We start from the raw sequence: 15,016 nt of genomic DNA, 5'->3' as shown, positions 1-15,016 counted from the left end.
TTCCTAAGCGCAAAGGGACTTTCTTTGTGTTAGTGATATGCGCTATACAGGTAACTTTCATTTTTATTATTTTACAGCTTCGCCGAAGGGATCAAACAATGGAGGATTCCAAGCAATCTACGAGCAAGAGCAGCAAGAAAGAGATGACAGGGGTAAGAACTGTTTTAATAACATCAAACAGATGGTATCAACATGAATTTACAAATCTTCGACTTGATTTTTTTTTAATTTGATTTGATTTGATTTATTGGTTTCTGCATCTTTTTTCTTTTTTTCATCATACATTTTCATGAACATAATATGGCTTGATACAATATTTCAAGTGATTATAATTGTATACAGATAATAAACGATATTAAACAAATATATTGAATTTAAACACATATATTGAATGCATAATTAATATAAATTAGATGCAGGAGGGCTACAGAAATAAGCAAAGTAGCTTGACGTGCCCGCAGCCCTCAACTTAGAAACAACAATACAAATACAATTTTTTTTAAAGAGTGGCTTGCAGAGAAGAAAAGGAAAGGGGAGAGAATTTTAAGATACGAATAATTGACATACAAATCCATATTGAATTACTGTCAGGCAATATTACCTTTGGAAAAGTATTTAGATTTTGTTTTATTGGTTGTTGTTGTTTGCTTGCTTTGCGTCTTTTTGTTAACTTTTTTTTTTTGGGGGGGGGGGGGGAGGGTGGTCGTTTGTTTTCTTTGTATCTGTAGGCCTAATTTCACGATATCACCGGGGGTGCATGCGTCTCTTGACAGAATAAATATTTTCCATTTTCCAGTTTCGAAATATTGACAGCAACAAATTAAAAAAATTACAGTGTCATCCTCTGTTGCATACTATTAAATAATTGCACTGTTCATTTTGGATTGAATTTATGTACGATACCACTCCTACTCTAATATGACTGCGTCAACGACCGCGTCAGTCGCTGACGCAGTCCGAAGTAAAAAAAAAAAAAAAAAAAAAAAAAAAAAAAAATGAAGCCTCGTGTGCAACGGCCACAAGACCAGAACCAATTGTATGTGTGTACTGTTCATTGTGTACTCATTCTGTTTACGATATTATATATATGACTTTCATACGCTGCATCAAAGACCGCGTCAGTCGCTGACGCTGCCCTGTGTCAGCACGATTACGCTTCCTGTGAAAATGGGATAATAACATTGGTACTTTTTATTAAAGAAGTTTATATGTGCACTCTCTCTACTTCAGATTATTGAGGACCCTGTCCACGGCCCCATGGAGTTCAAAAGCGACGTGCTGCTCAAGATAATTGATACACCGCAGTTCCAAAGACTTCAGGACATCAAGCAGCTCGGCTGCAGCTTCTCTGTGTTTCCTGGAGCAACACACACCCGATTAGCGCACTCACTAGGGTATGTCAACATTTTAAAGAAAACATTTTCTTGATATGAATATATTCAAAATAAATAGGCTCATGTTCCTAAAAAAAAGTGGGGGGTTTCATAACGGTATATATTCGATGGTAGGTAGTTTTATATTTCTCTGGAGTAACCCATACCCGATTATTACACTTATTATGAGTCAAACCCATTTTGTTATCAAAGGATAGTCTGGTGCCGTTCTTGGAAACCCGAAGATTAAACTAATCGGTGAAAGCTTTTTCTGTTTTCATTAGAGCAACCAACAGCTCAATAGTGAAACAAGCAGATCAAATGGAAAAAGTAATCTAAGTAAAAATGTTCTTGAAAAATTGGAGTGTTTAAGAACGCGAATGGAACTATATTTTCCCTTCTGGCGCAACCCGCAGCCGATTAGCATACTCACTGCATGGCGTATAGGTCAGAATAAGATGTTCGTTATAACTTTCAGTCTTCAGAAGGCTATTATGAAACGTGTGTATTTATTTTATCAAGAGGCAAGGGGAATAAGAAATGTGTTTAGCATTGATACATCATTATCACGTCAAATTTACATTCGCCATGTTCTAACTAACATTCTAGAAAGAGTCAACATTATAAGCTTTCGAGCTTTCATGGGTTATCCTGTTCAAGCTAAATTTTGATCTGTTATTCTTTTATATTGTTGTATGTTGAGTCTTGGCGAATAACAAATATCAATCAATCAATCAAAATTTAGTTTATTTTATATCGTTTTTAGTTTTAAAAAATCGATCTTTTCGAACTTGAATGTGTTTTCAAATTGAATTGGCAAAATAAATAAAGGCCCGTGGTTTCAATTTCTCTACAGAGTGTGCCATCTTGCGGGTGAGTTCCTGCTCCCCCTACAGAGGAATCAACCGGAGCTCGGTATCAAAGACAAAGACATCCTTTGTGTACAGATCGCTGGTTTGTGCCATGACCTGGGTAAGAAAGATGGGTTAACGGAAGGTCCATGAGACCGAATTCACTGTCACGAGGCCGAAGGCTTAGGGGATCAAATTCCGTAGTCCAGTGAACCTCTGATTTCGTACGCCTTCCTTATCACGTAACTTTGGGATTTGGTCTTGCAGATAATTGGAAAGCTTGACTGTGACCAAAAAGTTATCATTGAATTGAATTATTATGTTTTACTTATCGCATATACCATGTTTCATTTTTATGATTATACCTTATATTTATTACACTGCTACACGTCCGATTTACATATATTCATATAATTATCATATAATATACCATACATACAAAGGTATTCTAAATTTGGAGGTAAAAAAATTACTATATACTATATGTATGTTCACAATGTTCAAAGAAAGAAAGATAGGCCTGTTCTTATTTGACTTATTTGGCTGTTGAGTGGAAGGCAGAAATTTTACCCTCAATTATTATTTTATTGCCAATATATAGAGGTTTAATGGATATGTAATTCAAATGAAGATGACCAAACTTACCTATATATATATGAACTGTTAAATTGTATTAGTGAATTTATTTTAATGTCATTATTCCGGCCAAATTTACCCTGATTAGGCCTATTTGAATATCGGAAATTTATTTCAGGCAATAATAACAATGAGCCATTGTAATTAATTACATAATATTGAATATGTCAACCGTTTCCTTCCTATTTAATAATATACCTAGTCAGGAATCAATAAAGATATTTATCAAACTATTCTTTGCCAGGACGTGGACCATTTTCTCACGTCTTTGAGAATGACTTGCTTCCTAGACTTGGAATCAAGAACAAGAAAGGCGAACCGCTGAAGGTTAGTAATTTTTCATTACCTGTCACCATGAAAGTGCAAAAAAATATTATGCATTGCAAAACTTGAACAACTATCACTGACTATGCACAAACGAGAAAACAAATCGAGGAAGTTGAAATATGACGAAATCTTTTTCATTTCATTCCCTGTATCCATACGGAGGTCCGTTAGTCATTTTATACAGAATAATTTATGTAGGACGTTTCTCTTTAAGTCCTTAAAGGGACTTGGTAAAACTCTTCAGATTAGAGAAAATGGTTTTAAGGTAGTGACTTTATTGCTAGATGTACAATTAAAGATACACTGAAAGTTTGAGTGAAAACAGACGACTATTAATGATAACAAATTGAGAAAAACTGATCTGATAGATTCTATAATTCTCCCAACTATATTATTACATTTTAATTACATTTTAGGTGATTGGTAATCGTTACAAAGCAAAGAATTGGCTCTATATACCATTCCAGACATTTATATGTCGAAATTTGTTTTAAAGCCTGCCTCATGTCTTATTTTCATGGAAAAACGGTTGGGAAAATTCAAAAATAGTTGGGAGAATTTACTGTTAGAGAGTGTCGCACAGTGACGCCTTCAAGGAAAATCATAAATATCTTTCTGGTTTGAGAATTGTTAATGGATTTTTTTTGCCTTTTAGAGGGTTAGTAGAGTAGAAGGAATATAAAAATTAACATTTCATACACAAATTATACAGTTTTTTCATCAACCTTTAACAGTGTAGCTCTCTCTCTCTCTTTCCTTCTCTCCCTCCCTCTCTCTCTTTCTCAACCTCTGCATTTCTATCTTTGAATTGGTAGCACGGTGACCTGACATTGATGATGTTTGACCACCTGATCGAGGAGAACGATCTGATGGACACGTTTAAACAGCATGATATACAGGAGAATGATATCCTGACTATCAAGAGCATGATGGAAGGAAACGTTGATGAGTGTAATGATGTAAGTATCATGATCAGGATGAGAACCGTCTGAAAATGATTAAATAATAGTAGATATTGAAAGAGTCGGAGACGAGTCCAATTTTGTCATAGCGAGAGCAATATATTCTTGTATCACACGAAAACAAAGCCATATAATATTATTATTATCATCTATATCAGGCTGACTAGCGAAATAAAAACAATTCTTACCTCGGTAAATATGGCTTCTTCTTTTTTTTTCTTTTCCTTTTTTGTGATATAGATAGTTGAGTTTCCTGGATGACCGAGCAATACGAAAAACAATATTGGTCAGTCATCCGGGTAGCGCTAAAGATATTGAATACACTGATTTATTGTACCACTTGGAAGCCTTATAGATAATAATGAAAGATATTTCCTTCAATCGAATAGCCTGACCACCTTATGTAGAGGTGTTGTGGGACAGTCTCCCCACTGTGAACCACAAGGTATGGGGTTCGAATCCCTGCCACAACACTATGGCAAGACGTTAATCTAAATTTTCCACACTCCACCCAGGTGAGGTAAATTTGTACGTTGTAGGATTATTCTTTACACTGTGCGCTGATAACGGCTGCCGTAGCTAAATCTAGGGTAATAATATCCAAAGCTCTTTGGAAGCGCATAGGTACGTTTAACCATAATTTCTTATGCGCAATACAAGAACGGATTGTTATAATATTATTAATTGACGCTTCCACCATGTTAAGCCAATCGCTGAGGAAAATATTAAAAAATTTAGTTTTACTAGAGTGGAAAATCAGATGTATAAAAGCCCTTTCTAGAAATATGTAAGAGCTGATTGGTCCTGTAGAACCGAGGAATCGCATTTTAAAAAGTGTTCGTTTCGCACAAAATGAATGAAGGTGATTCGATTACAAAAATGTAACAAGAGATTTGAAATCGAGCAAAGCTAGGAACCCCATATTCTTCCGGATTCTCGAAGACATAACCGTTGATTGACAAAGTCAGGTTTTACTTACAGACATAAGATGCATTATTTACATGTAATAGAAAAACGAATTAATAAACTTTGACAAAGTCAGTTTTCACTTACAGACATAACATGTACTCTTTACATGTGATAGAAACATAATTAATAAACTGTGTCCTGTTTATCTTGTCATCAGTTCACGCTGGTATAATATCAATTTCAACATTTAAAAAACAAAGGAATTTAGACTAATTTTTCACTCTCAAATCACATACAACTTAATACCTTCATATAAATCGATACCTTCATAAACACTTTGAAATGATTTTCCAATGGAGGAAACCAGTTACAAATTATTCATGTAACCCAATTTTATTTAACATTATTACAGCCGAGAAAACGCTTCCTCTTCGAGGTGGTGGTCAACAAGCGAAACGGAATCGACGTCGACAAGTGGGACTCCCTGGCCCGTGACTGTCATCATCTTGGGATCGCCAACAACTTCGATCACAGGAGGTGCATGAAGTTTGCCCGAGTGATCCTCGTACCCGAGCACAAAGTCGAGGACGACAAAGGAGGGCGGGTGACTATTCCAGAGGAACTGCAGATCTGCTTCAAGAATAAGGTAGAGAGTATGAAGAATGTACAGTTTGAAATTTTATGAACTTTAGCAGATGGGTCTTACAAGTTTGTTTTTTTCATTTTTCATTAATTTATTTCCACGTCAAGATATAAACAATATCATAGAATCTTCTAAATACAAACAGACATAATGAGTTATCTGAAGTAGTAAATGAATTTAGAACTTAATTTACCTGTCTGCCTACGATTAATGGATGCTTCTTGTCCTAATGTAAAAACGCTAAGAAGACCGAATTCACTCCGAATCCTCGGTATCTCAGACACTATCCTCACAAAATAGTCCCGTCCTCGAGAAGATGCAAAAAAAGTATCTTTCGAGAATAATTATATTAATAGTCTACATCACATTACATCCAGTCAAACTATATTTTAATAATTGATAATATGAAATTCTCTCTCAGCTTAAAGGGATAGTTGAGTTCTGTTTTCAGACCGCAAATGCCTTCAAAATGCATGGTTGTTGGTCTTATTCTTATCTATGACATTTCTAGTGCCCTTTTAGAACCTAAAATTGCTATGAAGGTAATTTTAGACCCCAGAATGTGTGAAGTTTAGCCAATACGAGCATACCCATTCAGCTCCACTTAAAAAAAAAACATGGTGACTGTTAATTAAGTATTTAATTAAAAATAACAATACATGGGCCTGCTGGTTATGCGTAATAAAAGCAACACAAAAATGCCAACAAAAAACCAACATCGGCATTGGCTGAAATACGTAGTAAAAGGCGTTATTTAGTTTTTTTTTCAAAGGTTTTTTCAAATTTTTCAAAATATCTAACATTTGTGGTGGTACACAAGTATTAGAAATCGTTATATTTCCGCTGTCTCTGAACCGATTTTGATCAAACAAAGATGATTTTGTCATTTAAATATAATCTTCTTTCAAATTTGACATTAATTTTTTCATTATCTCACAAAAAATTATTTTGTGTAGCGCCCTCTGCAACAGAACTCAACTATCCCTTTAAGGTTCGTCGATATTTACTTGTTTTTTTATTACAGGAAGCAGAAAACTTGTATGAGATGTTCCGCGGTCAACACACGCTACAGAGGAAAGCTTTGAAGCACAAAGTAACCAGTGTCATGGAACACATGTAAGTGGATTTTACTTGATAATGAACAAAGTAAAGTAAGAAGGGGTGGCCTACATATACATTTCTAACTATTTTTATATTGTAGTCCTGTAGAGTCTAAGGGACGAACAAGTATCAAAACTGTATATAAAGAGCAATGAAATCTATGCATCACTAAAACACTTGCATGCAACTGTTTTTGTTGACAGAAACAGTAACCCACTGGACCCACCACGCCCCCGATTCTTGGCAAAAATCAAAGAAAATGCTAAATATAGAGGGGGATGGAGTGAAAATGAAGAGGAGAAGGCAATGTGAAAAGAAGATAAGACCAAATTGAGTGTACCCGCCCTTCACTCGATTGCCTTGTTCACTTGCATTTCAAGTCATTTCCCATTGCACAAAAATTAGTGCCCTCCCAGCTGTTTCCACGCTTCACCTCTATGTATGCCTGTGGGATGAATGACACATGTTACTCAATGTTTTCTGTTTTTCACCATCACTGTCTTTTTCTTTTTATTCGTTCATCTTCACCTGTCTCTCGCTCTTTTCCTTTCTGTCGCTCTCCCTTTATACTCCCCTTCCCCCTCCCTCCCTCTCTCTATCTCTCCCTCTCTCTCTCTCTCTCTCTCTCGTTCTCTTTTTTTCTCTCTCTCCCTCCCTTTCTCTCTCTCTCTCTGTCTCTCTCTCTATCTTTCTTTCTCCCCTCCCTCTCTCTCTTTCCCTTTGTATTTTTCTAGGGTCATGGAAGCCTTGATGAAAGCCGATGAGCATGTGATGATCTTTCCTGGAAAAGATGGGTAATTGGATAACTATGTAAATTTTTATACAGTAGGCTTGCGGGTGCACCATGTGAGAGAGAGGGAGGATTGAGGAGTCCTGAAAATGACTCTCGGTAATTTTTCTTGAGGGTTTGTTAGTCCTGAAAAGGACTGTTGGTATAGTCTTGAAAAAGACTGTTGGTTATCTTTCTAAGCTAATAGTTATAAGGAGAACTATAGCGCGTGGAGAGAATAAGTGACGGGAGTGGCTCGATGTTTCGAACAGGTTGACTATCCGTCGTCAGGAGTGGAGAATAGCTGACGACGGATAGTCAACCTGTTCGAAACGTCGAGCCACTCCCGTCAGTCATCCTCTCCAAGCGCTATAGTTCTCCTTAGAACTATTAGCTAAGAAAGATAACCAACAGTCTTTTTCAAGACTATACCAACAGTCCTTTTCAGGACTAACAAACCCTCAAGAAAGATTACCGAGAGTCCTTTTCAGAACTTCTCAATCCTCCCTCTCTCTCACATGGTGCACCCACAAGCCTACTGTATATCTACATCACCATGCAAGCCGACACTTACAAGCAGTATGTGATTTTTTTTAAAAATAAACAATTAGACATTTTCCAGGATCCAATATCAAAAAGTCTTAAAACATTGTCTTTTTAGGCGAAACAATTGTCTTTAATATATGGGACGCGATGTAGTGGTCTAAAGTTAGGTTGTTTGTTTGTTCAACGAAAGGTCGTGTAACGCAACCAACCGAGCCGACTCGATGATCCGATGATTCGAAGTAAGCCCATTCAAGACTGATAGTGTCATAAGCCAGTTACTTTTCTCGAGTTGGTCATGGATGGAAGTCTTGAAATCCAATTTGGAAAAATAAAAAAAGATCCAGTTATTGAATAAAGGTATTAAAAACAACATACATCAAATGTTTCTATCAGGACCATGCTGACCATGACGCAGACCCTGGAACAGCAGGACATGCACGCATTCACATACATGACTGATACCGCCATAGACCAGGTCCTGTCTTCGGGTGAGGTGGAGCTCAACGTACGTGTAGCTAAGGAGATTGTGAAGAGGGCCAAGGCGAGGGATGTCTACACGAGCGCCGGTGATGTCCTCATACCGCCACTCGCCAAACTCCGGGTAAAGGAAGCGACTTTCACTTTTCATAAAAAACCCGTTACAATTTGGAGAAGAACCACATTTTTGCTTAAGGATTTATTGATTTACTTTATATATTAACCCTCTCCCGAAAATATAATCGACAAAATCGAACAGCAAGGGCTCTCAAGCTGCATACAATTGTTCAAGAGTATTCAAACTACTTATGATACATCTTGATCTAATATTTGTGTTTTGATTACATCTTTTGATGTTGTTGTTTTAGTTTTTGTTGTGGCGGTGGTTGCCGCGGTGGTGAATTTGAGCAATATATGGAGAAAAAAAGGTTTGTTCGTGTATAACATCTTCAACGTTAAGGGAGAAAAAAAATGACCCTGGCTATCGTTTTGTTCTCGAAAAGTACTAGAAACTTTTCTCTGTTTAAACCTGTAACATACGCCTTCTTTGGAACATATGGGTCTTGATGTCATTGGAAAAGTCTCTTTTTTTTTCATCCTTTAAAAAAAAAAATTAGAGTCCGGATGAAATCGCTGAAAAGATCTCCAAGGCGGATCTGGGACTTCCCGCTGAAGATCTGGCAGTTAGAGTGAGTTTCATGAAAGTTGCTATTGTATGTATATTAACATATGACCGTGCATAGTAACGAGGGTATTAATGCATATTTAGTTAAATATACACAGTTTATTGACGCGGTTGAAAGACGTATTATAAGAACGAATTTGCTGTGAGATAAATGATACATATATATTTTTGTCTCGCCTATTCGAAATTTGCAGTGTTTGTAACCTTGCGAATGATGAACGATTAGGAATTAAAGTTCAATTTTCAACTTGCTCAAAGACTTATAAGTATACTTTTGTTAAAATCCCTGTTAAGGGATTCAGTTTTGTTTCAAGCTATCCCTCGATTTTGTATTACTAATTATCTATTTCATTCATTCATTCTCTCATTCAATCATTCATTAATTTATTTCGATTCAGCTATCTACTTATTCATTCATTCATTCATTCAATCAATAATTCATTCATTCATTCAGCCATCTACTCATTCATGTATTCAATCAATAATCCATTCATTCATTCAGCTATCTACGCATTCATTTATTCAATCAAAAATCCATTCATTCATTCAGCTATCTACTCATTCATTCATTCAATCAATAATTCATTCATTCATTCAGCTATCTACTCATTCATTCATTCAATCAATAACCCATTCATTCATTCAGCTATCTACTCAATCATTCATTCAATCAATAATTCATTCATTCATTCAATCAATAATTCATTCATTCATTTAGCTATCTGATCATTCATTCATTCAATCAATAATTCATTCATTCATTCATTCAGCTATCTACTCATTCATTCATTCAATCAATAATTCATTCATTCATTCATTCATTTGAAAGCACATTAATATATTTCTTATAATATTTGAAAGAGATTCAATATATTTTTTTATTTCAATTTCATATAATTTGATTTAATTTGATTTTAATTTTTCCTTACAAGGTGGTGATCATCAACTATGGACAGAAAGACAAGAACCCGATGGACTCTATCCGGTTCTACTCCAAGGATAGCCCAGATGATGCATTGGTCCTCGGAGAAGATGAGGTGATTTAATACTTCATTCAATCATTTCATTTCATTTCGTTTATTTCCATTTCCAACAAAATAAATAAAGTACATGGGATTGCATTGTACATAGTAAAACAATAAAACTTAACAATATATTTGTAATTGGTCCACAGTGTACAACAGGCATATAAAACATGTTGGTCATGGAGGGGACTGCTGAAAAGCTGGGCTTGTAGATTGCAGCCCCCTATAACTTATAGTATATCAATAATAAAGGAACGCACACATACATAAACCAAATAGACATAACATAGAAGGAGTGAAAGGGCCAGGGAAAGAAGGGAGACAAGGAACGAGAGAGGGCAGGGCTCTTACCTATAACACACACAACACAACACGGGCCGACTGGAATACGGATGGCCAGTACAAAATGAATCAAAAAATACAAATGTATTTTATTGAGTTAAATAAATTTAAAGAGGGAGAGCTAACGCTTGATAATTACGCAAATGAACCCTGTCTTAATTTCAACTTTGTCGATAAATATCCCTTTCCGGTTGTGTCTGTTGTAGAGATTTTATGGAAGATACTACTTTGTATAAAGAACACAAAGTAGATGGATAAAAAACTTAATCTTTTCCATTTCGTAAACAAATATTAATAAGCACATCACATTTTTACAAGTTTATTATTTTCCGTTTTAACATGAAAATATTCAGAGCCATTTATTCATTGGTTCTGTTTTTCATAATAATGAATAATACTATTCCGCTTTTATATAGCGCTTAATACAACTGTCTCTAAGCGCTTTACAGAATTACAGATAACTATTACCCCTGTCAGGAGTGTCTTTTGAGCTCTTGATACATTAAGGTTCATGTATATATTGTGTTTAGTAACGCTGAAGATATGTCGTGGGGAAAATCAATATATTTTGCATAATTCAATTATTTAGTGATCCAAGAATTTCAAATATCTCCTACATCTCTCCATCATTATGACCCTTTTGTAACGATCTTGTATACATTTTTAATTATGATAGCCCTCCTTTTTGAACTATCACTACGTATATTCATACTTCCGTTTGCCTATAAATATTATAAGTTTCAATAGATATGTCTCGATTTCGCTTAACTTAGATGATTGTGAAAGTTAGGTTGTTTTAAAGCTTATCTGCCATAGTTTACAGGAGGGATTAGATCGCCCTGCAAGGTCACTGGACAGGAGGTTATCTCATCAACTCAGCTCTCAGTTAACATAAGAAAAAGAGGATCATTGGGGACCAATGGTCACCGATTAGGCATTGTTTGTTATATAGAGGGCGCAAGTAGCTACAAGTAGTGCAGTGGGCCTTTAAAGTGATCTTTAAAATATTTTTTGCAGGTATCTTGGGTCATTCCCAAGAAATTCCAGGAGCGCTACGTTCGTCTCTACTGCAGAAAACCCGAGCAAGCCGCCAAGGCAGGGGAACGCTTCAAAGATTGGTGTAGAAAGAAAAACTTCCCCAGAAGAGAAAAAGTGGCAAAGGTGCAATCTTACTTGGGAATATAATTATATGTTGGTATTAGAGAGGTTTATTTTGTATTTTAGGATTGTTTGAAATTCGCTACTATTCCTCTGATTTTCAAACCCGGTGATTTATGTAAATTTTCCTCATTATGTGAACAGTTAAATGAATAAGACATTTTTAATTACCCTCTTTTCATACAATCACACTCAATTCAATTCAAATACACAACCATATCAGAAAAACTTTCCTTAGCCACCGTATGTTAACGTTTTATGCATGTTTCTTCAATACAAATCTATCGAATCGAATTGACTTTGGATTTATTTATTTCCACATTTCAATAAACATTTTACACGATATACATAGTAATTATTCAACACATTAATGACATAATGAATATTAGGAGAGAAACAAATCAACAAGAACGAAATCAAAATACAGAAGGATTAGAAATATAGAAATAGCAGAATGACTACAAACAAGTTGATTTCAATGTGGGAGATTTTAATAAAAGTGATGAAGTTGTAACATAATATAACATGATAACATGTATGTATTAATAAATGTACAATTTATATTGAAAAAGAAGAGAAAACAAAACAAATCAATAAATGATAATAATAATTCAGTTAGGTATTGGAATTGCCGGAGGTATCAAAGATTGTGTAGAAGGTACTTTTTAAGTTTGGATTTTGAATATATATTCAGGGATTGAGAATCATTTGTTGCCTCTTTGAATTTTCCCTTTTTTACATGAGTGGACATTTGTGTGGTCTTATTGAATGTCACTTTTCCTTTTGGTTTGTTCTTGTTAGTTCGTAATGCATAATAGAATATCACAAATACTTTAAGGTTGGTAGAAGCTTAAACTAAATGTTATGATTATCACAACCAATGAAGCTTTACTGAATCATAGTGGAATATTTTTGCACAAAATTACGTAATATCACAATTTTTATTTGTTCAGTTGATTTCATAATGCCAAAACAACACCATAAACACTATACTACAAAAGTTCTCCGCGTTGCTTTTTGAAGCATTTGTGTGTTTTCTAGATATAATTTTCCAGCTCTAGGAAAGTATTTTCATTTTTATTTTCATTATATCCATGCCGTCGTTACGAAAATAAAAATGTCAGATTGTGGTCTTAATCATAAACTTTACAAAAAGTCATGTAATCATAGCGTGCATACAAAAAATGACCATTCGTTTTTACAAACGAAGTGAGTAGATAAGCTACATTGCAACTTTAACATGTCACAAATGGTGAACATGTGCAAACATTTGTCCTGTGTAGAGTTTTGATTTTTTTTTTTTAACTGTTGACAAATCTTCTTTGAGAATAAGGCGAGTCTAAATTGATTTATACGGTATATATGTTTACAGAATATTGATATATTACATTACATTGTAAATCGACTTATATGACATATATGTTTCCAAACAGAATATTGATTTGTTACATTACATTGTAAAGTGTTTATATGTTTATAAACAGAATATTGATGTACATCAATGAAGTTTAATAAATACAATACAATACATACATGAGAGGTATTTTGAATACTGTAGGATGCGATGACAGAGTCAAAAAACTTTTTTTTCTAAACTTTTCTCCCTGTTCTCTAAGATTCATCGTATCATTACTCCACAGTGAAATCATGAAATTCACCAACTGTTAACAAATTTGTATATTTCGTTATTAAATTTCATAACAAATATTTATCCTAAAAGTTTTCGAAACGCAAAAAAAAAAAAAAAATTAACCGAGGCCATCTTCTCCGTTAAACGCACCAAATGTTCCGGTCTTTTAACATACTTACCGCAATTAAGAGTGGTTATGCTTAAATGATATGAACAATATTCTGCCATGTCCCATGCAACCTAACTGTTTCGACTGAAATTTCATGGGTTGGATTCAGAGATTAAGCAAGCGCTTGAAAATGTGCTGCTATCGTGAAATTTCGGTTGTAGCAACTTAGGATAAGGATAATATTGATTATATTAAAACTACTGCATCTATATAGCTCGTGTTGCATCTACGATGTCTCTATACGTGATTTGAAGCTATATATGCGATTATGTCATTTACAAGTGGCCCGTAAAACATAATCCGAAATATTACAATCTTGTGTGGTGGATGTGTAAATAGAATTATGATATTACTCTCCTTTTTTAATCGTGAATAATAACATCATCAACAAAACATGGTGAAGAATAATACTGCTATTGAGTATTTACATTGTATATTTTACAAAGTAAAGCAGACATAGAAATATGTTGGAAGATTCATTTTCGGGGCATGAATTTCATTTCATTTAAATGTTGTATGCAATGTAACACATTGTTTCGTGTTGAGGCGATGAAACTATGAAAATAACTTATATAGTTTTGAACATTAGCAACATATAGCTTTGATCTGATTAATCGATTAATATAAGAATACACCTTTAAATATTTCTGTTTTAGACAATCTACAGAGGATTACATATTTTATTGACAAAGGCTGAAATTAGATACCTTATATTCGAAGACATCTGTTACTTTGTATACGAAAGTACGTTACACTTTCATAGTTGTATGACTCGATTTTCGGTTTGTTTGAATAATCTTAAATAATGTTGTACGTTTCACTTGGTTAGAATGTTAAATATTTTGTCTAATAAAGTAGCATGTCAAATAGGCATGTTATGTAGGTCTATCAAAAGTATATTGAATCATGCGCATTTCTCATGTTTCCTGGTTTACTAGAAGACACTTTGTAAGTCAAGATGGAGTATATGGTAAACAAAAAAAAAATAAGGAAAGAAAGAGTAAGAGTGAGAAAGTAGGAAGAGCAAGAGGAGAAATGGAGAAGAGACAGAACGGAAAGGGGAGAAGGAGGTTGAAAGAGACCAACGTTTAGTGTGAGAGAGAGAGAGAGTGAGAGAGACAGAGGGGAGATTGTAAAGAAGGAAGAGAAAAGGTGAATTTCCTCGTCACGTACAGTTGTATTTCACGTTAAAGGTATCCTATACAAAGTATTTTTTCCCCTTAAATTTTACGTCACATGAAAATTTCATTTTCATAGCAGTCAAAAGTGGTTGTATTATGGTGTGTCTCCTTGTATATACACTTTGCCTGCCTTTGGTAATACGACAACCACCCCCCCCCCCTCTTCTCTCTCTTTCTCTCTCTCTCTCTCTCTCTCACTCTACGTCTGTCTCTTTCAACTACAGTCAAACCT

General features: G+C 34.8%; 1 protein-coding gene across 1 annotated transcript; it reads left to right on the top strand.

Annotated features, from left to right (window-relative positions):
* The first annotated feature begins 1,122 nt into the window (after positions 1–1,122).
* On the top strand, positions 1,123–11,891 carry LOC585068 (deoxynucleoside triphosphate triphosphohydrolase SAMHD1-like). Its single transcript, XM_011682029.2, has 11 exons — positions 1,123–1,394; positions 2,230–2,345; positions 3,105–3,187; positions 4,003–4,146; positions 5,471–5,704; positions 6,726–6,817; positions 7,537–7,596; positions 8,511–8,718; positions 9,212–9,283; positions 10,212–10,316; positions 11,664–11,891. The coding sequence occupies exons 1-11, from the start codon at positions 1,258–1,260 to the stop codon at positions 11,829–11,831; spliced, it is 1,419 nt and encodes a 472-aa protein (XP_011680331.2). The 5' UTR covers positions 1,123–1,257; the 3' UTR covers positions 11,832–11,891.
* The last annotated feature ends 3,125 nt before the right edge of the window (positions 11,892–15,016 follow it).

Source organism: Strongylocentrotus purpuratus, unplaced genomic scaffold (assembly GCF_000002235.5).
Source record: "Strongylocentrotus purpuratus isolate Spur 01 unplaced genomic scaffold, Spur_5.0 spur5_scaffold_8, whole genome shotgun sequence".
Classification (NCBI taxonomy): domain Eukaryota; kingdom Metazoa; phylum Echinodermata; class Echinoidea; order Camarodonta; family Strongylocentrotidae; genus Strongylocentrotus; species Strongylocentrotus purpuratus.
The sequence above is the reverse complement of the archived record's forward strand: the minus strand, read 5'-3'. Positions and strand labels throughout refer to the sequence as shown.